Source organism: Macrotis lagotis, chromosome 5 (assembly GCF_037893015.1).
Source record: "Macrotis lagotis isolate mMagLag1 chromosome 5, bilby.v1.9.chrom.fasta, whole genome shotgun sequence".
Taxonomy (NCBI): domain Eukaryota; kingdom Metazoa; phylum Chordata; class Mammalia; order Peramelemorphia; family Peramelidae; genus Macrotis; species Macrotis lagotis.
In genome coordinates, this window is record NC_133662.1 from 210,930,134 (window position 1) to 210,955,904 (window position 25,771).

The 25,771-nt window shown below is 36.2% G+C and overlaps 1 protein-coding gene across 2 annotated transcripts in view; it reads right to left on the reverse strand.

The window, feature by feature from the left end:
* VAV3 (vav guanine nucleotide exchange factor 3) overlaps positions 1–25,771 on the reverse strand; it is a 349,374-nt gene that overhangs the window by 144,196 nt on the left and 179,407 nt on the right. For both annotated transcript variants that reach the window (XM_074188308.1, XM_074188309.1), the window contains exons 16-17: positions 17,044–17,145; positions 14,003–14,103 (exon numbers count right to left, since the gene is read on the reverse strand). In XM_074188308.1, coding sequence (XP_074044409.1) covers positions 14,003–14,103; positions 17,044–17,145 — 203 coding nt within the window. The remainder of the gene's footprint in view (positions 1–14,002; positions 14,104–17,043; positions 17,146–25,771) is intronic.

Below are 25,771 nucleotides of genomic sequence, written 5' to 3' on the forward strand. Positions count from 1 at the left end.
AGCGTGAGGTAGAAATCTAAATACTGGAACACTTCCCTCACCTGAACACTACCAAGGGAAAGAAGTTGCTGTCTTGAGATAGCCCTCTGACTCTATCTCTTCCCTCGCTTTTCCTGGAAAAATCCCAGGAAAGTCATTCCATTCTTCAAGCAGCCAAAAGTTTGTAATCTTTAATTCATCTTTACACTGAAGCTCTAATCCTGGGGTTGCAATGGATCCAACAGTAAAAATATTTCTACCCTTTCAAGAATCTTCCAGGGTACTGACTCATAAGAGAAACTACTCTTTCTCTGAAGTTTACAAATGGGAGGTTTCTTATTGCTATTCAGAAGCCTATACAGAATAAAACCTCCAGAATCAAAGTCAGAACACAGTTGGATGTATACATTTGCTCAAGGGAAGTGATTTTTCCAGGAAGCTTCAGGCTGACTTTTCAAAATCAGTTGTTTCCATGTGAAAATTTATCCTACCAGCTTTGTTTTATCACTGGTAACCTATTTTTTTCTATTAGAAAGTGTCTCTATTTCTTAAGGGTAAGTGAGAGACAGCAAAGAGTAATGGTTTCAAAGTTGGCTTTAGAAAGAAGACGCAGGTTCAAATCCCATTGCTTATACATGCTGATTCAAATCCCATGCTTATACATACAGGCTGTATGACCCTAAGGAAGGACTGTGTGACCCTAACCAAGGAATTTAATCTCTTAGTGCCTCAAGGAACTCTCTAAGATAATAAATTCCCAAACAAGTGTCAATTTTTATTGGAAGAGGAGTGCCCTACTCAATGAAATTATAGATGAGGACCAGAATAAATTCATGTGTGCAAATAGTATAGCAAGGTTTCATTCACGGTTCATTCAAGACTTTGAAGTCTACAATCCTTTGTCCCAGTCCTTCCTCTGACAAAAATAGCAGCCATGAAATTCCAGGTAAGTCACCTGTCCTATGCAATGCAAATTATAGGCCAGAAGCATCAGGGGAGAGAGTATGAACAGTGGAAATTCCTTCACACTAATGAAAGCACCACAGGAAACAAAAATTATTAATATGGATTTTTCTAAAAAGTTTTCATTGGACTATTTTCTGTGAAATATTTAAATGGAAAGACAAAAAAACAGAGTAGATGCCATAACATTCTGTAAAACATATTACAGAATTATCTTTAAACTATAAATAATATTTAGAAAGTATTTTCTATTTCAAACCTTGTTCAAGAGTCATATCAGGGAATCAAATAACTAATATCTCATTTCTAGATCATGTCAATGACAATTTATATACCTAGTTGATGTGATCCAACTATGGGAATTCATTTTCCCTTTTCTTTTAAAATTGACTTAAAATTAATGAAGATTATAACTGGGCTTTAAGGTTTCAAAGTACTTTAAATGTGTTATCTCATTTGATAAGAAAAGGAGAGTTTTTGATTTAGTAAGCCACATGCTAAAATTATAAGGTAAAGAGGAGAAAGTTCAACTATGTGGATGGAGGTAATATTCAAATCAAGCAGAACTGGCTTGCCCAGTCTGATAACCAAAATTGAGAAGAAAAACAAAACATTACAAAATGACCAAAGTAGGCTGAGCTATTTCTATCAAAGCCTAACAACTTTATACAAGGGTCTTTTTTTAACTTATCAAACATTTCACCACATTATTTCCTATGCTTTTATGGAGTAAACTATAGTTCTTTTAAGGTCTGAAAAGTCCATTACTGTTTCAAGAATGGTTTCAATAAAATTCATGAAGGTGTTCCCTTTGTATTCATCAAGTCCTCACTATGTAGTTATTAGCCATTGGCAGACCAAGCCATTCTCTTTCCAATGCTGCTGATGCAAGAGCAGCAACAGAAGCAGCAGCAGTCCTGGATAATCAAGCAATTAAGCAGATAAGAAATGGAAATCTGTTAGCTATACATTCAGAAGCTGAGGGCTGCATTATCACTGAAGAAAAGTTGATCCAGCCTGGAGTCATTTACTCTAGGAGGCTTCACTGGCAATTTGATTCCTTCTTTTTAAAGGGAGAAAATGCAAAGCAGACTCTACTGGGTGAGGCTTGGGTAACAGTACAGAAGAGGCTTTCCACACCTATTGGACTGGAAGAAAAGCAGAGATATTCTGTCCCAGCATGAAAACTGCACACTGAAGCATTGCATTAAAGGGAACGTGTCCCAAAACAATCCTGGCCCTGTGATAACTTGTTGAGCAAGACTAGTGTAAAGGTGCCCATGCCCATTATTCAAATTAAGCCCATGGGCAGAGCCATTTGGAGGTTACGGGAGAATGTGTTTATGCTATTGTTCTTCTGAAGGTAGAGCAGGTTCAGTCCAATAGGGTGAGATGGAAATGAGGGATTGGCCAGTTTCTAACCCCATAGGTATTAGCATGGACTTAAGTGGCCACTCACTCCTCAGCTGAGTCCAAGAGCTCTCCACTTCATTTTCAAGCCTTCTCTCAACAGAAACACACCCAGAGAACTTAAAAGGATTCCTCTCCTGGGTCTGCTACGCTCCAACGGTTACTCGGACATAGATGTGTACAGACATGAATGGAATGAATGGATGGATGACTTTTTTCCCCCTTGTAAAAACTCCACCCTTCTGTTACAAGGACATCTTGTCTCCATGACAAACTAGACTAGATCAAAACAAGCATTTCCATCCTTAGTGAGCCTGGAGTCAGGGACTAGGGAAGAAAACTCAATTATAAGGCTCAACTTTCATAAAGGAGTTTCTATTCCTTTTTTTTTCTTTTAAGGGATTTTTTTTTTGGCAAGGCAATGGGGTTAAGTGGCTTGACCAAAGCCACACAGCTAGGTAATTATTAAATGTCTGAGGCCGGATTTGAACTCCTGTACTCCTGACTCCAGGGCTGGTGCTCTATCCACTGTGCCACATAAATGAGTTTCTCATTTGCTTTGTTAAAAAGCTAAAAGGCTAAAGTTCTAAATAGATGCTGGACTAAAAAAGGGACACTCAGAATCTCTTCCTCAGTTAAAGGATCTTGAGGTATCAAAACTCTGGGGGGCAGCTAGGTGGCATAGTACCTGAGTTCAAATCTGACCTCAGACACTTAATAATTAAATTACCTAGCTGTGTAGCCTTGGGCAAGCCACTTAACCCTATTGCCTTGCAAAAAAAAAATTAAAAACAACAAAAACTAAATAAAAACTCTGGACATAGAAGTTACAAAGATATGGTTTGAATTCCACATTAGACACTAATTTAGGTGATCCCATGCAAGTTATAAATTATCCTTAATTTCCTCAGCTATAATGGGGAATAACCATCAGAGAATTAAAGAGATAATGCATCCAAAGAAGCACCCGGGTAGCCTATCAGATAGAAAACTGGAGCTGGAAGGGCTAAGTTCAAATCCTGACTCAGATACTTACTAGTTATATGACCCTAGGAAAGTCTCAACACTTCTCTCAGCCTGTTTCCTTACTTGCAAAATAAATAACAGTCCCTATCTCCAAGAGTAATGGTGAAGCTCAAATGAGGTAACACAGGTAAAGTAAAAGGCAGATCTTAAAGTGATATATAAATCTATGCTATTGCTATTTTTTGTTACCAATGAGGAAAAGAAGGCACAGAAATGTCAGAAAGTCACACAAGGAGCAAGTAGTAGAAATCCATCATGAATAAATCTAATCTTCTTACAATTGCTCCACAGTAATATGTCCAATAAAGTCACCAAGACTTCACTAAGTATTTTCTCTGAAGAGAAAAACTGAAGGAAAAAATAATATTTGTTGGGAGAGGGGGATAAAGGTCACTTTGTTCCACATAACTGTTCTTTTTTAATATAAGGTACTGGGTGCCACATAAAAGATGTTTCTCACATAGAGCCAGCCATCAAGTAGCTCACAGAATCAAAGAATCAAGAGTTGGAAGGCACCTCAGAGATCTAAGCAGTGAGAGAAAGGTGTGCTACAGCTGACCAGCAGGAGAGTCAAGACAAACCCAAGTCCTTAGAATTGAAAGAAATAAGATTTCACATATGAAATAATTATCACTGAGTAATACAGTCTAGATAATGTCAGAAAAATCTCAATAAAATCCCAAGGAAAAATAAGGAGAAAAAAATGGAGATTTATGAGGGATTGAAGCAGGAGTATATTTGGTAAAAGTTTAACATGAGGCATGAAATGCCAGGATGGGGAATGTGTGAACATGCTTTTAAATTTAATCTGAATTATTAGCATTTTCTTAAGACTAGACAATCAACAAAATAATAAATCAACCTTGATTTGTAACTTTTGTTGATTCCTGAGGTGTTCACACTGAAAATTTAACAAAAATTAACTGTAAGCTACTCCAGAATATTCCCATGTCGAAATGTTTGAGGAATACTTCAAAAGAGAGATTCTATAGACCTTGGGAGGAACTGGTGAGATTTCAATGGTTAGAGAAGAAGAAAGGGCAGACAAGAAAGATAACCATGAAATCAATATGGCAAAGGATAATGTAGACAGTTCTAAATGGAGGTGATAGTTATTTTCTCAGGGTTATCCTTGTCATGGTAGGAAATTAAATGCCTTTTATAAGACTTTTGGCCACACTTTTGGGCCTGATTGACTGTTGGTTGATTGTTATCCTTTGTGCTTAGTAGAGCTAAACAACATCGCTTAGGTGACACAGTGGATGGAGTACCAGCCCTGGAGTCAGGAGGATCTGAGTTCAAATCTAGTCTCAGACAGTTAATACTAGCTGTGTGACTTTGGGAAAGTCATTTAACCCCATTGCCTTGCAAAAAACAATAAAAACATCACTAAGTCTGGATCAAGTATAATATATTCTACTGTGGCTCATCTGCCCATTATGAGCTCAGAAAGTTCTACTATAGGTGGGGCACAAATAGTCTATGAGCATATTTGGAGTGACGATGTCTCTAAATTTGCACAGTTCACATTTTTTTTTTGAGCTGCTGCAATGATACAGCTCATAGAACACAGTGCCTTCTTTGATGTGGGCACATCAAGCTGGATGATCCTGTACCAATGTCAACCTCATCTCACAATTAATTCCAAAGTTCTTCAGAGAGACCTTGAGAGTGTCCTTGTTTTGCTTCTTCTGGCTTTATGTGACTGCATGCCTTTTGTGAGTTCTCCAAAACATAATCTTTTAGGTGAATCTACATTTGACACATGAACACCATGACCAGTTCATTAGAATTGCACTTTGGATGTTAAGCTCGAGAAAGAACCTGGGTCCAGAGCTTTATCTTGCCAGATGATCTACAGATTCTTTCTAAAACAATTCAAATGGAAGTGATTCAGTTTCTTGGCATGGTATTGGTAGGCTCTCCAGGTTTCACAGGCATACAGCAATGAGGTACAAATAACAGTTCTATAGACCTTCAATTTGGTAGGCAATCTAGCATCTCTTCTCTTCCAAACATTCCTTTGAAGTCTCCCAAACCCTGAACTAGTTCTGTGAGTGGATATAGCAAACTTATCATCTATGTGGACATCTCTGGAACGCATACTGTCAAAGTAAGTGAACTTATCCACAGCACTCAAAATTTTTCTATTTTCTTTACCAATGCTTCCATGTCTGGTTCAGTGCAATCTGACAGAGACCCTTTGTTTTCTTGTTGGGCCGAAATTAGCATAAGTGGCAGAGAATCTATCCATATTACATCTCAATGTCAAAAGTTGTAACAAGTGTACATTCATCTGAGAACAAAAAAAATGAGCACCAGCTCTCCTTCCAATTTAGTCTTGGCTTGAAGCCTTTTCACTAATTTACCATTTCACTAATTTACCAATTTCATCCTCACTGAAGGCATCTGACAAGATCACTGAAATCAATTATGCTAAAAAGTATGGGAACAAGCACTTAGACATGTATCACTCCATTGGTGACTTAAAAAGCATTTTCCATTTTGCAGAACCAGGCAACCAATTTTTTTCCATGATCTTCCACAAGCTCTCATGAATGAAAGCATCAAAGATCTTGGTCAGGTCAGCAAACATTTATACAGACCTCTATTCTGCTCCTGGCATCTCTCCTGGAGTTGTCCAACAGTAAACATCATACCCCATCATTCCTTGGTCTTTTCTGCAGTCACACTGGTTCTTAGGTAGATGACTGTCTTTCAGGAGAAGGACCAGCTTATTGAGGAGAATGCAGCAAGACTTACAGCAATGACTTAAAAAGTCACAGAGACAAGAGACTTTGACTACTACAGAACAAGCTATTTCCTTTTCTCTTATAGAGAAGGCCAGTGGATACACCTTTGAACTCCTGGGGGATAACCCCCCCTCCCTTTTTTCCAAATAACCCAAAAGACCTCAGACCCTTTTGCATGAGCAGCAGATTTCAGTTTTGTAAATCTTGGTAGGAATAGAATCAAAGCCAAGTGCATTGCTACACAAGCAAAGCTCAATTCCAAACTTCTTCAGTTGCAAGTTCAGTTAAAGAGGGATAGACTTCAAACTGATATATATATATATATATATCGTCAATAACTTCAGTATCAGTTGATAATTCTCTGTTAAAAATACTGTGGAAGTGTGCAACCCATCTCTCCAGGATTATGACATTATCAATTCTCAGTGTAGTTCCATCAGTATTGAGAATTTGAGATGCACCACAGGCCCAAAGACCCATGGGTCTATAAATAGTCTTGAGGGCATCATAAAAGTGCTTTGAATTATTACTAGTAGCATAAATATTGAATTCTTATCTTCTTATTGATCCAAGAATTCTGCCACTCTCTAAACTTTTCTTGTACTTTTGATTGTCTTCTTAGGAATGGATGAACTATTCTGCTGGTAAATCCTATAGAGTTCTTGATTTTTCGTTTAGCAGCCTCTGAATTTTCCCATCACTTTTATCAAACCAATCTTGATGTTTAAAAGAATTCTGGCCCAGATGAGCAAATGTGGTGCTGTCCACCAAATCTCTGAAAGTTGTCTACTCATTTTCTGCTCCACCATTGGCAATGGCTCAGCTTTCTCTCCAAGTTAGTAATGAACTATTTCTACTCATACAAGCCCTCTAATCTATTGACATTCAATTTTCTGTTAGTCACTTGGTCTTAGGGTCACCACTTTTGTTAAATGGAAATTTTTAACCTACAGAAGATAAGTCTATGATTGGTCCAGCAATCTGTGCTTCATAGCACATCTTGTCTGTCTTTTATTCTTACAATGATATAATCTATTAAATACCAATGTTTGCTGCAAGGGTGCATCTATAGAGTTTTATTACCTTTAGGTAAATGGAAGATAGTGTTAGTGATGAGAAAGAAGGTCATGAGACAACTAGATCTTCATTAGTAAATGCTCTTGTTGCTGTTTTCAACTCCATTCCTCCCAAGGACTCCAGACCATATCTGATAGCCTGTTCTCACTCTGGCATTAAAGTTACCCAGAATTACAGACTTGTCCACTTTTGGCACATTGATGAGACGGTCTCCAGGTCTTCGTATAATTTTTGTCAAGGTAAGAGCATATGTACTATTGATAGTGGTGTGATGTTTTCCTGCAAATGGCAATCTCTTTCTGATGTTCATCCCTTTTGGGAGAACATTGACTAGATTAGGTTTTTATCAGATACCTTCAGTGAGGATGAAATTGGTAAATTAGTGAAATGGTAAATTGTTTTTTGGTTTGTTTGTTTTTTTGTGTGAAACATGCCATTATGGTCACTCTGGAAAAATGTGCATCTAGCTCCAACTTTGGAAAGCTGGTCTTCATTTGTCAGTCTTGTTTCTTTCAGGGCTGCTATTTAAATTTGATACCTATTGAATTCTCTTGCAATAACAGTTATTTGTCTTTCTGGTCTGTTGGATTTCATGTTGTCCATAAGTGCCTACAATGATCATCTTTGCAAAATAATTTTTTTATCTTTTTTTTGTATTTCAATCTCAGGATAGGATCCCTGCCCAGAGTAAGCAGACCACGGTTGGGTTATGCAAGGCAGACCATTTTTTCAGACACCTTTTTTATATCCTTCAGCACACAAGAGTAAGCCTTTAAAAAGGATGCTCAGACAATCAGGGGGTTGTAGACCACCTTCCCCATTTCAATTTAAGGAGAAGACTACGTAATAACCTGGAATGCCTGTTAGCAGGGTTGTGATTATACCTTCCTTGGGCATACCAGCTACATGACTTTCTGGGTAGGACCTATCCCCTGTCTTCTCTCCTCCTATAGTAACAGCCTGTATTATAATTTAGATAAAATTCAGGTAAAACTTGAAAGGCTTAAGGACACTATAGATAATATGCCCCTTTTCTTCTCTACTAACTAGAGCATGCCCAAAAGAGACTACATCTGACTCCCATTTTCCCCCATTTTAGCCTGGGTTCTAAAATACCTCCCCCTCCCCAGGAGAGAGGAGTTCACCCCACTCTACCATCTGGTAGCTTCTATTTTCATTATTTATTCTTATTAATTAGATGCTAAACTCTATTGTTTCCATGGTGTTAAAAAACAATAAGAGAGTACTCTAAGTTTAGGCCCTACTGAAAATTTCTAATGATTCTGACCCACTTCCAGCTTTGCTAGATAGAGGGGTGAATAATCTACTGCCTGAAAGGAAGGGCTTTCAAAGAAGAAGAAATCTGCTCAAATGATTGAAATTCTTCAGACACAGGAGTCCATGACTTTTGTTAATATAGAAACACTTTTCTTCTGAAGTAAAAGAAGGGTAAGTGCATGACTTTTCTAATATTGCATTATCCCTCCTGCCCTGGAAATAAGACCATAGAATCAAAGGTTTAGACTTAATTCAAGCCCCTACTTTAACAAATGAGAGACTGGGGTCTAATAAAGTTAAATGACTTTCTGAAGGTTCCTTGGGAACTCTTGGGGTGGATTTAACATCCAGGTCCTCTTCATTCAAATTCACTGGGCAACATTGCCTCTCAAAGATCATTCTGTGTTGCCTAGTGGGTAGTTTATAACTCTAAATAGTTGGACATATCTTTCATTTTTCTCTTCTTCAAAAGGTACAACCTTCCCAGGTTACTCCTGTTACTCCTAAACAACTCTAGGAAAGAAGAAACTGGCAATGACTTATATTAGCAATACTAAAGGTCAGGGGGACAGAGTAAGATTCTCTTTCCCATCTTAATTCATTCCTCTGGGTAAATGAATGAATGTCAAAAAATAGAGATAAGGAATAAGGGTGAAGGAAAGATGTGAGGGAAGGGAGAGGAGGAGAATAGCATTCTTATTTTCTTTTGTTTTTCTCTCCAGTTCAAACTTCTCTTAAGATAGCTATTGAAATAAACTGTCCTTGCAATTTGACCAAACCCTCTATCTTTAGCACTCTAAATTTGAAAAATCATCATGTAGATCATAATGGGACTCAGGGGGGTCCAAAGTCATTTGTGCATGTAGATGTACTTGCTATCATTTCAATAATCTATTGCTCAAACTTTCTAGAATCATTTAAAAATAACACTTAGCATAATGCCTAATTTAATAGATGTTTGCTAAAGATGTTAAAAAATGTTAAATTTCCCTAGGAATCATGCTACTCATAACCTAGTTTCTGAACTGCCTAGGCTTACTAGCTCCAATAACGGAGGAATGAATCTTTCAGCTCTTTTAAAAACTTCTTAAATTTAAGGTATTCCCAAATTTATAAACTAGAGTTTGTTTTTAAAGACTAAATCTCCCTATCTTGCCCAAGTTAGAATTGTAGCTACTCAAGGGATCCATCAGCATCAGACTCCCTGAGTAAGAGAGATTATAGGTCATGTACTACCACACCTTGTATCTTTTAAAAAGAGGTGTGAGGTATGAAGTATTAGTTTTTTAGTTATAGGATCTAATCAGGAAAAATTTCCAGTCATTTTATTTTCCTTTTATTACATGAAAAACCCTGAGATTTCTTCAAAGCTAACCTCCATATTTTATTATTTAAAATTAATTTTCACAGTTTTAGAATTGTCATCTTCCATAATAGTTAAAAATAATAATACCTAACATTTCCATAGCACTTGAAGATTCACAATATACTTTATAAACATTAGCTTATTTTTTACCCATAACAACCCCATTTTACAGATGAGGAAACTGTCAAATAGAAGTTAAGAGTCTTACACATGGTCATCCAAATACCAAGAGTATGAAGCCAGATTTTTAACTCTGATATTTCCAAATTTTCAGGAGCAGTGCCATATTCATTTTTACCTTCCACTAAAGTTCTATTCTGAATCCTTATGGGGAAGTGAAAATGACATGTGGTCCTTAAAGATCATAAAAAGCTGAATTTAAGCTCTGGAAAAAATGGCAAAGGACAGATAAAATCAAGAACAGTATATCTATTGTCCAAGGATTAGCCTAAATTCAAAGAGATTCATCTCTAGGATAGCATAGAGAAACAATATTTTTTTACCTACAAGACAATCAATCCCCTTATAGCTGTGTTGCAACAGTGGAGGAAGCATCCATATCAAGGGAAGCACATATCCTTGAAGTATTAAAGTAGTTTCATCATATCTCATTACATAGTCCTTTGCCATTTACAAAGTGCTTCCATAAGCATTATCTGATTAATTCCTCCCAACAGCCCTATAGGGTAGATAATACCTAAAATTTATAGAAAAGGAAACTGAGGCACAGAAAGATTAAGACAATTGCCCAAAATTCAGAATTTTGGTCTCTGGAATTTTTCTCCATTTTATCATGCTTCCAATATATGGTAGGTATAGAGAGGGTATGACCTTGACTCCTACCAGTTCCAGACTCTAACTCTCAGGTCTAATGTTCTCATTTAAGTCAGTAAGTCATATCAACAAACAAATACTTAAGTACTTATTATTTGCAAGGCAAATATGTGGAAAATGATGAGAATCCAAAAAAAGACAAAAGACAAATTCTGCTTTCAGGGCGTTCAAGTTCCAGAGGCAACAAGAAAATAATTCTGTGCAAACTAGATATGAACAGGCTAAATTGGAGATAATCAAGAGAGAAAAAGTAATCAGAAAAAGTTCCTTGTAGAAGGTTGGATTTTTGCTGGACCCTGGAGGAAATCAAGGGAAGCCTAGAGGTAGAGATGAGGAAGATGGGAGTCAGAAGAAGGCATCACATGTGAGGAATGACAAGGAAACCAATGCTACTGATTACAGAGTAGATAGGAGTGGGCAACAAGTAAGAAAATTGGAAACATCAAGGGTGGGAGAGAAACAATAAAGAGCTCCGAAGGTCAAAACCAAAGGATTTTATTTTGAGTCCTGGAGGTGGTGGAGAGACACTGGAGTTTACTAAGTGGAGGGGCAACAAGGTAAGACCTGTATTTTAGGAAGATAAACTTGATTGCTGAGTAGGGGACAGGAGAGAAACTATTGTCATGGAAATCCGCCAAAAGGCTATTGCTATAGTCTAGACAAAGAGAAGTAGGTCTATAATGTGGTTACCACATTGCTAAACTCATTCTCAATTATTTCACTGAGGGAAAATATCAAACTGCTGCATCCCCTACTGGTGTGCTTCCCAATTGCATAAAGCAGTCTTAATGATGCCTTTAATCCTTTTGTTTTGTTTTTAGGTTTTTGCAAGGCAAACAGGGTTACAGGGCTTGCCCAAGGCCACACAGCTAGGTAATTATTAAGTGTCTGAGGCTGCATTTGAACTCAGGGACTCCTGATTCCAGGGTCAGTGCTCTATTCACCTCACCACCTAGCCCCACCCCATGCCTTTAATTCTTAAACATAAAACATTTACGAAATGAGAGGGCAAAAGCAAAATAATAATAATAATAATAATAATAATAATGCTAAAACATTTAATCAATAGAATTCGAAAGTAAAAATAATTAAAATATAATATTCATTCACAAATCTAGGTCATTCTCCTTCCAAGGCATTCAATGCCCAAGGGAAGTATAGGCACAAAATGACAAAAACTCAGTAGTGGAGAACAAGTGTACAGAAGGTAAAATACAAGGATATGCTTGACTATTTATTATTTTTGATTTTTTGGTTCTTTATTTTTTTCTAATTTGAGAATTTAATCTACATTTCATCAGTTTCCCATTCTTAGATAGAATTAATAGCTTATCTTTCACTTCAGTGCCTAGCCCAATGTCTTACAAATATCAAGATCTAAACAAATGTTTGCTAAATTTAATTGAATAGAATTTTATATTTAGGAAGTATGATCCATATTTTCGAATCTATAAAAGAAAAACTTAAAAAAAATTAAAACCACATAAAATATCAATTTAAAGAAAGAAAAGTTCCTTTTGCTACATATGAAACAGTAGCTTTGTGTAGTAGAAAGAGGGTGTGCTAAGAGTTAGGAAGATATGGAGGATTCAAGTCTTTCCTCTTACACTTAATAGCTTTGTATCTACTCACTAAGACTAAATTATGGTAAAGTTGCCTTCCTGGAATAAGTTCCCAAACTAATGAAATCACAGATCCAGATTCTCTCCCTTTCCTCTAAAAATATTATAAATTAATGCAATTAAAATTAATACAATTTAAAAAAGCAATTAATCAACCAGCCTGTGTCAGGCTTTAGAGACACAAAGACAAAAAAAAAATGATCCAAATAGCCATTACACTTATGTCACTTACATTTTACTACTAGCCCAATGTCTTCATTTTTGCAAATAAAATTGAGATTGATTATATTACTTGCCCAAGGTCACATACCTAGTTAGTAGCAGAGTCAAGAATGAAGCTCTGGTCTTTTGACTCCTAAACTGAGTACTCTTTCCACTGTACCACAAATGTCTATTATTTGAAATTCTTCCTTGTGAGTTGTTGAAAATTAAATAGTGTCTTCTGATATGAGTATTAAAATTTAATTTTCAAGAGCCAATATAATTCACTCCTCTTCTCATAACAAGTGTCCCATTATCTGAGCCTAATGAATCCAAAATGAGCTCATATTCTCTATTCTACTCTTCACATTATCCAAAATCATTCAGTGTCCATTACTTCCTTGGGGAAAATCAAAGTTTGACATGGCTGCTTTTTGAACTCAAGTGGTTAAAGTTCACTTTCTTGTGTTCAAAAAGTCTGACTGATTTTGAAAGGACTTATTGATAAAACAGAGAAACTCAGGGGAAAAGGACAACAAGAGAGAAGAAGAAAGGGAAAGAAGAAAGAGGCAAGAAAAGAAAGAGAAGGAAGAGAGTTAAGGGAATCCAGGAGGGGCAATGAGAGATAAAAGCCTGCTGCATACATAATTGCAAGCAAACCAAAAGATCCTGAGAGCCTATGTGCCTGTCTTTCTCATGTAACAAGAATGTGACATTCCTTTTTTTTTTTTAAACCAGGGCAAAGTTTTAAAATAAGACTTTTAAAAATGCAGTCTATGTCTTTGATGTTGTAAAAAGATAATTAATTCAATTCATTAATTCATGAATTAGTCTACATATGATTTTTGCCCCTGGCAACCAAATAGAAGGACTGCCCCCAAACATCTATGAGGATTTGGAAGAAATCTAATAATCTAATGCACCAATGATTAAGACTTTAATGTGTGTGTTTGTGTGTGTGTGTGTGTGTGTGTGTGTGTGTGTGTATGTTGAATGCATTAATTCATGAATTAGTCTACATATATTTTTTGCCCTTGGCAACCAAATAGAAGGACTGCCTTAAACGTCTAGGAGCATCTAGGAGAGAAATCTGAAACTCAAATACACCAATGATTAAGCCTTTAAGAAAGAAGGATAGATAAATGATGTATGGATGGTTGGATGGAGGAAGGAGGGGTGGATGGATGGAAAGATGCTAAAGAATAACACCTGTTTTTTATTTAGAAGAAAATGATGTTTGATAGACTATGTGGGAGAGGTCCTTGTTATGTCTTTTCTAGTAGCTCTTTTTTCTTTTTCTCTCTCTAACATTTAATTTAACAAGGATAAGTCACATGAATTTTAAGCTTTCTTCTAATTGTGCTTATAAATGGTAGTTTCAAAAGCATATATGTTACAATAAACACAAATTAGAGGTAAATTAAGCCTTAATTATGTTTAGCAAGGTTTATGTCCTAATTAAAAACAGTATCACAACAATAAAAATGACTTACCACCTGAGTTAACTCTGCCACAATTGTCTAATCTTCCTAAACATTCTTTGTGTGCTCTGGCACCACACTTGAAACATAAATAGCCTTGATAAAATGTTCCTCTGAAAAGTAAAATTAGAGAATGATACATTAAAGGTGATAAATTCTCTCTATATATGAAATCATTAGAACAAATGAAAGAAATTAATGCTGGTCTTACTCAAAGTCATTTCCAGAATGAGAAGAAAATGTAACTGAAAGTTTAAAGGAAATGATGTCAATTTGGAATTAGAAGAAAAGTCAGTAAACTCAGTATTACTCTTTGACCAAGAGTTTTCATTGCTAGGTACACAGTCCAATGAGATAAAAAACAGATGGAAAGGTCTCTTAGATAGGAAAACATTGTTTTTGGTAGTATAAAGGGTTCAGAAAAAAAGTGGGCATTCTCCTTTTGGAAAATGACTAAACAAATTATGCACAAATATAAGGCAATAATATTAATCCATATGATTAAATATGTAAATATGTAAATTCACAATTCTGAGAAATTCAGAGAAAATTTTAAAAAATATATAAACTACTTCAGAGTAAAGTAAGCAGAATAGTTTGCATGATGCTGAAAATAATGAAAGAGAAAACAACAATTCAAAGGCTTCAACATTCTAATTAGCATAATAACTAATTATGGTTTCACTTGACAGAATGGTAGTAGACTAGAGATATAGAATGAGGATTAGATTGTCAGAAATGGTCAATGTGTTGACTTATTTTGTTTTTAGGTTTTTAGGGGTTTTTTAGGGGTTTGTTTGTTTTTTTGCAAGGCAAATGGGGTTAAGTGGCTTGCCCAAGGCCACACAGCTAGGTAATTATTAAGTGTCTGAGACCGGATTTGAACCCAGGTACTCCTGACTCCAAGGCCGGTGCTTTATCCACTATGCCACCTAGCCAGCCTGAATTATTTTGTTTAATTGTACTTGTTAAAAGGGAGGGTTCTTTTACAGGAGAGAATCATTAGGAAATGATCGCAATAAAAAAAGAACATTAATGAAACATACCAAGAAAAGACAAAGAGAGAGAGAAAATGGAGAGGAAAAAGAGACTTAATATTGTATAGGAGTAAGAACCTGACTCTTAAGTCAATATTCTGAACAAATCTAAATCAAACATTTATTAAGTGCCTAATATATATACAAAACATGCTATTAGACACTGGAAATTAAAAGGTGGGCACAAGAAAGACATTGCATTAAGGAATCTATATTTTAATGGGGATATGGAAAGAAACCATAATACACACATAAACAAATCAGGCAAAATACTAGGACAATTGGGAGGTAAAGAACATTTTCACCTAGGGTAGAGAATTCAGAAATAAGCTTTATGGTGTAAATGACATCTGAAATGATACCTGAAGGAAATGAATGGATTAAGTATAAGGAAGAAAGAGCTCTTTGAAATAAGTGGAGATAGTCTAAGCAAAGACATGGAAATAGAAGATTTCAAGACAAGATTGGGAGCATTTTAACTGTAATAGAGAGTACATAGGATTAGTATGAGATAAAGCTGTAAAGTTGTAAAGTCAGATTGTGGAGGAACTAGAATATCAGAAATAGGAGTTTATATTTTATCTGATAGGCAATTGTGCAACAATGAAATTTTAGTAATTGAAGCAACAATTATTTAAAATTCACTTCCTTCTAGGTGTTTGTGAAAAAAGAAAGATACAATGATAGCATATTGGGAGGTTTTGTAAGGATAGGAGAGTACTGGGCATGTTTGTTCATCTGTTGGGAAGGTGCCAGTGGATGAGCTACTAAAGATTAAAGGGAGAGAGGGAATGATTAAATAGGTCTGTTTATAAAGGTATTGAGAGGAGATGGATCAAAAGAACAAGTGGAGAGATTAGACTTGACAAAGGAAAGGAGAATAAAATGTGAAAAAAATTCATCAGAAAATAAAGCACAGGAAGAGAGAATGAGTGAAAAGAGATATTGAGTACAGAGTGAAAAAGAGAGCCAATGACAATTGGCCTCTTTTTTAAATAATGTAAGATGCAAGATCTGCTTTTGGAACAGTATAAAATGTGAGAGAATAAATATAGATAGAATAAAAGGATTACTGGGCAGCAGTAAGTGCCCAGGTGATATTAAATATTTTAAATTCAAAGTCAACCAAATTGACATTGTTGTATGACTTTTTCCAGGAGCATTCAATAACATATAAATAAAAACACAGAAGGGAGATGGTGGGTATAAAATAGGATCAGGGTTTCACAAGGCATGCCTAGCAATAGAACAAGAGGAGAAGGGATTCAAAAATAGCCAATAGTACATGGTTGAACTGGTTATGTATGAAGTGAAGACTAAGAAGGGAGGTCAAAGAAAGAATGAAGGACTAGGAAAATAGAGGTGGATTAGAGGATGAGGAAGAGATGTAGATAGAAGGCATGTGTCAGAGAAAAAAAAAATCAAAGTTTGTGATTGAAGGGAGAAACTCAGAGGTTTCTGTTATGTCAACAAAACAATTATAAGTGATGGCCAACCCAATCAAGGGTATGACCATTTATGCAAATAACTGAGGCAGAAAAAAAAAGGAGGTCATAGAGGATTAAGAAGTTGATAAGGGAGAAGCCAGGCTATGGAAGAAACATCAAAATGTTAGTATCTCCATGAGTGAAGAGAGAAGTCAGAGTGTAAAACACAATCACAAGTCTGATATTGAAATCTTGAGAAAGAAGAGAATGACTCTAAGGTTGATGGGTGACTGTAACAAGTTGAATTGAGTGATAAAGTTAGAATGATTTATTGTCAAAGAAAAAAAGGGTAAGTGACAGCCAAACAGGAAGAAAGAGAATGCTGCCTCCCCCTCCTCTAGCCTGGAGAAAGAGTAGCAATATCTTCTGGTGAGAAAAAAAGATTTTTAGTAGTATAAGATGGAAAGAGTGTGGACAAATGTGGCAATGCACATCACCATCAGCAGATACATCAGCCTTGCAAACCCCCAGAGAGCTTCAGTTTTCAAAAATGCAGTTTCTTCCCAGCCAGGTGTGGAACAACACTTACCTCAGGAGCATCTGGCAGACTTTACAGGATGTAACCCGCGAGAAAGTGTGCATTTTGAAGTCATGAAAATTTGAGTCGGCATAGTCTGGCCTTATGTTAGATCTATAAAAAGCAATAATATAATTTGATAAGGAAATATCAACATATCACCAAAATCTTAAATCTCAAATGTACTATATTAGTACCTTTAGTTTAAGAGTCCTCTTATACAACTTTATACATTAAAAATTGCAATAAATGCCCCATCTTGGAAACTATAATTACTAAAAAAATTAATTATAAAAAAGACAGTAATGTTAGGTGCCATAGACAATAGCAGACAACATAATATATCAAACATTCCAATTCCTACAGATCAACTAACCATTTCCCATAGCTCAGTGTTTTCAAGAAACTTTAATTGAAGACTGTGTAGGTCACTGCAGCCTACCTGAAGGGGACAAGGGAAAATTAGTAGGTATTCATACTGCTAGTTAATTATTTCTTCATAATCACATCACTTAAATATAAACTAAGTGGGGAGTTTTGTTTTCATGGAGCTCATCTCCTAGAATACATATGAATTAAGATATCCAAAAGTTTATCATTATTCAACCTAGAAACATAGGATCATCCCTATAAGACTGGATGACTCCTCAAAAACCATCCTTTTCAAATCAAAAACCTCATTTCAAATCTCAAACTTTCATAATATGAATTTGGAAAAATAAAATATCAAATATATAAATATCAAAAATAAAATATCCTGTTAAATCTCCAATTTTAAAGTTAAGAAAATACTATTGTTCACTTGGAAACCACAAAGGGATGGTCTTTAGAGAAGCATAAAATGAATTACAGGACCTGATGCTGAACAAAGAGAGCAGAACCAAAAGAACATTGTACACATTAACAAGAACATGATGAGATGATGAACCTTGCTGGATGCAGCTCCTCTCAGCAGTTCAGAGAGCTAGAACAACCCTATTAGATTGTCTATGGACAATGCTATCCCCATCCAGAGAAAGAAAAACAAAACAAAACAAAACAAAATCTTTCAGAATCTGATGAACACTGTATTCACTTAAAAAAAAAAAAACTTACGTATTTCTTTCCCTTAGTCCTGATTCCTCATACCAAAAATGACTAATCTGTAAACATGTTTAACACAAATGTGTATGTACAATATTAACCTGGGTGTTTACCACTGGGGGAAGAGGATGGGAAGGGAGTGTGGAAGGAAATTTTGTAACTTAAAAATATACCGGTGCATATGGATGAATGTTGAAAAACTTTCATAACATGTTTTTGGAAAAACAAAATATCAATTCTTGTTTGGTTTTTTTTGTTTGGTTTTTTTGTTTTAGGTTTTTGCAAGGCAAATGGGGTTAAGTGGCTTGCCCAAGGCCACACAGCTAGGTAATTAGTGTCTGAGACTGGATTTGAACTCAGGTACTCCTGACTCCAGGGCCGGTGCTTTATCCACTACACCACCTGGCCACCCCAAAATATCAATTCTTAAAAAAAGAAAACTGAGGTACAGTAAAGACTAGTAGTTTGACCACAGTCCCCAGACAAGTGATCATGAGACTTAGGGTTTAAACAGATGAAGAATATTAAATAGATCCTAAAAGAATAGGGACCAAAAAATCTTGCTTGTATAGTAAGTCAAAGTACAGAAACTCCAGAGATACTGAGATGGGTATGTGACATTGTATTTCTTGATTATATTTTCTCTAACTTGATTTTAGCAATAGAAGTTGCAAGACACAGTGAATAAAGAGAGCTGATCCTGAGTCAGAAAAAACTTGGTACAAATCCTAAATACTAGCTGTGGGACTTTGGACAAATCATTTAATCTTTCAATGCCACAGAAAACTCTGAGATCCCTGTTAGAGGGATTTTCCTCAATGAGAGTTACCTATATAAATAAAATCTGAGGATCTAGCAAAATAAATCAACTAATTAATAGAGAAATGAATGAATTGCTTGACAAAGAAAATGGATGCAGTTATAACAGAAAGAGCTTTAAAAAAAAGAAATGTCTTTTTAAGAAACAAAGTCATGCACAAAAAGCTAAAGGTAAGATTACCCAAGACTAATACAGCTTCGGAGATGTGAAGATGAAGGTCTGAGCCACTGAAAAGGTAGAATTCCCTTCTTGCCTCCCTCCTCCCCAATCCCTTCATGTAATAGAGCAATTCTCTGAACAACACAGAGCCCAGCTCCTTGATGTAAGGAGCCAGAACATAGGTATCCAGCCAGGCATCAATCTCTGAGGTGCTAAAAGAAGTCTTGAGAAAAAGCATTCAAAGAGGCAATTGGAATAGCAGGGAGTGATGCGGAAGTGTCAGACAGGTCAGCCTTCTAATCTGCCTGTGGAATATGAGCGTGCTAAAAATGTTAGTGAGTTTTAAAGCCAACTGGGGTTTCCTTCTTTTTCTGCTCTCCTTCATGAATTCCTCTACACACCTGAATGTGGGACTATTTGCAAAGGCTCCTCATTATGGTATTAATTATAAATTATAGAGGTTCTCCTTGAGAAGGGAGAGTTGGAGCAAAGATCTGGTCATCCAAGGAGAAATCCCTTCAGTTCATTCAGAAAACACTCAGTGCCTACCTCAATTATCATGGGGTACTATATTAGAAAGGTCATCAAAACCTATTTCCTCTGCTAAGAAAGGCTGCTGTTCATTTTTCTGAGTCTTAGGTGGATGGAATTGTATAAAATGTCAAAGAAGGGCTTTAGTCCTGGGAGACTGAAGGATTGATCAGCTCAACAAAAAAGTGAGCCCTATAGAGAAGCCTACCTAAAAAGTCTATCCCAGATGAGTAAGCATTTCTCCTGTTTTGAAAAGGCTGCTTGAGAGACATATGAAATAACCTTTCTTAGGGTCATACTGGGAATAGAAAACAAATAGAATTGATCCTTGGCACATTGCCATTTAATTGTTTCATCAGTGACCTGGATCATGGATTGGAGATTGCTTCTATTAAGCTTCACATTGACCTCCAGTTGGGAAGGAAATGATCACAAATGCTTTGTAGGAATCAGAGGAAAGACTCTGAGAAACATTCTTGGCTATATATTCCTGAGTACTAATTCATATATAAAATATTTGATGTGCATCCACATAATAGCAAAGTTTAAGGATCAGACAATATCATTCAGGGAATATAAAATTATCTTAGATATTCTGGAAACCAAAGATGAAAAGGGATCTTGAAATTTTACTTATAGATTATTTATAGGATTAGAGAATTCAGACCTTGAAGAAACTATTAAGGTCATCTAATATAAATGCTTTACAATATACATGGGGCATCTGGGTTGCACAGTGGATAGAGTGCCATACCCAGAGTCAGGAATACTCATCTCCAAGAGTTCTAATCCAGCCTCAAATGCTAACTGTGTGACCCTGGGCAAGTTGCTTAACCATGTTTGGCTCAATTTCTCATCTGTAAAATGAGCTAGAGAATAAAATAGCGAATCATTCCAGGATCTTTTCCACTAAAAACCCAAATGGGTTCACAAAGGGTGAGACATGACTGAAATGTCTCAACAACAACCCCAACAACAACAGCATAATATATAATGGTAAAAAAAAAAGACTTGTCCAAAAACACACAGTTAGTGCATCACAGAGTCAAGATTCAAATTCAGGTTTTCTCACTTGATCCAAATCTCCAATTTCTTGGACTAGAAATATGAGTGTTCATAACAATATAATTGTCTTCTGTAGTCTCTGTATGGGAGGCAATAAGTGATCCCAAGGATAGAGAAAAGAACTTGGAGTCAAGAAGACCTAAGTCCAAATTTGACTTTCAGACACTTATTAGCTATGTGACCCTGGGCAAGTCACTTCACCCTACTTGTCTCAGTCCTTCTTTTGTAAAATGAGTTGGTAAAGAAAATGGGAAAAATCACTCTAGTATCTTTGCCAAGAAAACTCCAAATGGGGTTAACATAGTAAACTATATTATCCATAAATTAAAAATTCAACAGATATTTAGAGTATTTCCTATGTGGAAATCACTATGCTGTGCTGTGTAAGATATATGATAAATGAAGCATAACACATAGTCCCTGACTAAGAATTTTTAACTAGAGAAAAGAGAACTCCAAGGATCTGCTTTCTCATAGATGGAAATACTCTTTCCAACAATACAGATTGCACTCCACCAGGACAGACTGTACAGATTCTCTCCAGATAGTAACAAATATATGACAACATAGATTTAGATTTGGAAAGGATCTTAGTGACCACATTTTCATTTTACATATGAGGAAACTGAAGCTCAAAGAAGTGACATGAATTACCCGACATCACACAGGTAGAAAGCAGCAAAACTTATATTTCAGCCCAGGATTCTGACTCTAAATTCAATTCTCTTTCCTAAATTTTTCAGCTTTTTTTCCTAAATTGCATTAAATAGACTGTGAGTATGACAGGAGTTTAGAGTAAGGAAATAAAAGTTTGCATAGAGAAGTGAAGCTTCATGAGTAGGATATAAGCTTGGACCTGAAGGATGGAAGTAAATTGGAAGCAGGTTGATACAAACATAAGGAGGTAGCATTTCAAGGAGAAGGGAAGAGCAAAACTGAAGCTACAAAGACAGAAGCAAGACAAACAAATTCCAATCTAAATAGGGTAGATGAGCTAGAGTGGTAATGTTTCAGCAGAAGGAAAATTGGATTTGGTCCAATGTAGTTCTATTTGGCTGAACTGACAATGGGTATGACCTAGTTGGCCATTTCTTATATTCTTAAAACAACTGTCCATTAGGCAGTTGAGGAGTAACGGAAGGTATTAGTCAGGGTTTCTTGTTATTGACGAATCAATGACATTGAGAAATCTCCACTCAGGAAAGAGCAATGTTCAATGACCTTAACAGCTCCATACTTAGTACCTAAATGCCTCATGATGACTTATGGAGCTTACGTGTGGGAATACTAGAATGCTAAAATGTTTTTATTTTCTTTCCTTATTGTGGGTAAGCAATTTTAAAGTAGAGATCAATTAAAAAAAATACTCATATTGATATGAAAGACATCTAAATACAAGACAGAAGCAATACAGCTTTTTCTTCCATATAATTGAGCAAATTTGTTGAAATCTCTACGTGTTTCCATATTTTTTGAGTGTATGCTTCTGTAAACTATGAATGGTAAGTAAAGTCAGCTAATTATTCATTCTACTGGATATTTAGAATAAAACAAATAATTCCTGTTCAATCCAGATTCAAGAACACAGATTTCAGAAGCAAAAACTTTACAAATTCCCAAGGAACTAGGTAGTCATAAAGAGAACCGAAATGATAGGAAAGAGATGTCAAAGTTCTGCCTAGACATATTTTTCAAATTCCAGATCAAGTAAAAAAAAAGTCTTTGTGTTCTCATTTATGAAGGGCAATGAATAAACACTTTCAAAACATTAATAAAAAGATTGTCATCATGTTTAACACTGAAAATTGTATTTTCTGCTGTATAGCCTGCTAATTTTATTTCATTCAACTTTCATTTTGTTATTTTAAATGCACATCTTTCACTGAATTTCAGGTGCATACCAAGCAAAAGGTAAAATTCAATGGAAGGTGAGTGCAACAGGTAGTTAACTTAAAATAGAGGCGTTTGAGGAGAGGGGTAGCTCAGTGGAGTTAGAATATCCATATCTTAGACTATCTCAGGGCAGCTAGATAGTGCTGAGTCTAGAGTATGAGCCTAGAGTCAGGAAGACTCAGCTTCCTGAGTTCATATCTGGCCTCAGACACTTACTAGCTCTGTGTGACCCTAGGCAAGACACTTAATCCTATTTGCCTTAGTTTCCTCATCTGCAAAATGAACTGAAAAAAATGGCAAACCACTCCAGAATCTTTGTCAAGAAAACCCCAAATGAGGTCATGGAGAGTTGGACATGACTGAATAAAAATATCTGCTTCTGTGAGTGAAGGAAAACGAGCAACTGATCCAATCTTCAGTTCTCTCATCTGTCAAATAATATATTGTTATGATGTTGTAGAAAGAACAAAGGTTTTTAGAGTGAGGAGAAGCTTGGGTATAAGTCCTACTTCTGATGCCTATCATCTGTATGACTAAAGGCAAGTCACTTAACCATCATTCAATTTTCTTATTTATAAACCAATAAGAATAATCCCCACAACCCCTAGCTCACTGAGGTCATCATAAGGAGAAAGCATTTTGAAAAAAATAAAAAATAACTGATATTTATACAACACTTTCCAGTTTGTAAATTATATTCTGTACGTGGTCTTTCTAATCTATTTTTTAAATCACAGTAGATTATCATCATAAGCATCAGCACTAGCATCATCATCATCATCAAAACTGTTTCAAGTTTTGAGGAAGAAAAATAGTTATCTGACAAAAATCAAATGGCACAAAATGATATAACCACCACTCTTGGGGGAAAAATCAAGTTATTTTCCTACCTCTCTCCTTCCTTTCACAGACAGACCTCTAGGAAAAAATTTGCAACATTTTGTTCTTCACCTCCTCTCACTCACTTCTCAACTGTTTGTAATCTGTCTTTTAGCATCATCACTCACTGATATTGTAGAAGTTACTAATATTCTTGTCCTTGCCAAACTGATGGTCTCTTTTCTTAGTCATTATCTCCCTTGATCTCCTTTGATGCTTTATCACACTCTCTTCCTGGATAATACCTTTTCAGTCTTTCTCTCTCTCTCTCTCTCTCTCTCTCTCTCTCTCTCTCTCTCTCTCTCTCTCTCTCTCTCTCTCTCTCCCTCCCTCCCTCCCTCCCTCCCTATCTCTCTGTGCATGTGTATATACCTCTGTCTTCATCTCTGCCTCTGTCTCTGTGTGTATATGTCTCTGTCTCTATCTCTCTCTTTCAAATCTGAGCTGTCTCTCAACCGATTGACTCCCATGGGCTCAGTTATCATCTGTTTGCAGATGATTCACGGATTTTTCTATTCAGCCCTTTTTTCCTACTCTAGTTCCATATCACTAACTGCCTATGAGATGTTTCTAACTGGAGGCCCAATAAACAACCCAAACAACCCAAATTCAACATAGTTCAAACAGGGGTATTTGCCCCAAAACTTATTCCCCTTCCTCACTTCCCTATGTCTGTTGAAAGTAATCCCATCCTTCAATACACGCATGTTTGTTGCCACGGATTTATTCTCAGCCCTTCCTTCTTTTTTACCACCCCCATCCCCATATTCATTTAAATTACCGAGATCTGTCAAATCTATTTCCACATCCTGCTTCTCACATTTATTCTTTTCCCTCTGCTCACATAATCATCACCCTAGTTCATACCCTTGTACCTTTTACCTTATTGCCTCTAACAGAGACCTACAGTCTCTTTCCTCTCCAATTCATTCTCCAGATAGTTGCCAAAGTAACATTTCCAAAGCACAGATCTGACGAGGGCTTTTTCCAACTCAAGTAGCTCCATAGGCTTCTTATAGTCTCAAGAACCAAATATAAATGCCTTTGTTTGGTGTTTCAATTCCTTTACAGTGTGACTCTAGTTTACCTTTCCAGGCTTATTTCACATTATTCTATTTGAGGCACTCCAGGGTTCAGCCATCTAATGATGATATAATGTTTGTCTTCTGGTATTAAAGAAGACCATGATAATCAAGGAGGTGACACCATGGTAAGTACGTGAATTGGCGCAGTGGCTAAAGCACTGGCCCTGGAGTCAGGAGTACCTGGGTTCAAATCCAGTCTCAAACACTTAATAATTACCTAGCTGTGTGGCCTTGGGCAAGCCACTTAACCCCATTTGCCTTGCAAAAAAACCCCCCAAAAAATAAGTATGTGAATTGGATCTGAGTGAGGGATACTATGCTAAATCACTAGCCTCACTTTCTCCTCTGGAGTCATCTGGGTCCAGTGGCCAGAGATGCATCAGGCCAGATATGAACCTAGATGTGAGGCAATCAAGGTTAAACAACTTGCCCAAGGTCACACAATTAGACACATGTCTGAGACCAGATTTGACTTCAGATCTTCCTGAATCCAGGTTGGCGGTCTGTCTTCTGCTTCACCTAGCTGCCCTACTTGTTGTCTCACACACAAGCCATTCTAGGTCTTGTCTCTGTACTTTTTACATGGACTGTTCCTTATAGATGAAATGCAGCTCCTCACTTCTGCCTCTTGGAATCCTTAGACTCCTTCAAAACCAGTTCAAGTCCCGCCTCCTACTCCAGGTCTTTCCTGATCCTTGAGGATAGGGATTGTTTTATTTTTGTTTCTGTGTATCATGAACATAGCACAATGTCTAATATATAATAAATGCTTAACAAATGCTTGTTTACCTTTCTATCCATATTTATTTATTTAAAGTTTTACATTATTTACATTATTTCAGGTAAAATGCTACCCCTCCCAGATCCTTTAGAAAACCTTCAACTCTATTTTATTTTTTTCTGTGAACCCTCTGGAAGCCCTGCTCTATTAGAAATGGTACCCAATGTGAATATTCAATATTCAGTTTTTTACATATACATTAATCCTCCCTTCAGTAGTAAGTTCCTCGAGAGTAGTTTTTGTCCTTAAAACCCAAGCACAATGAATAGTGCATCATACATAGTTAATGCTTATCAATATTTAAATGAACCCCACAAAAATCTACAGGCATTATCTACAGTAATTACTTCAGGTATTATCAACATCATTTTACAGATGAGAAAAATAGGATCAAAGAGTTCACCTAATCATTAATTATATGAGGCATTAGATTAATGGAGGTCT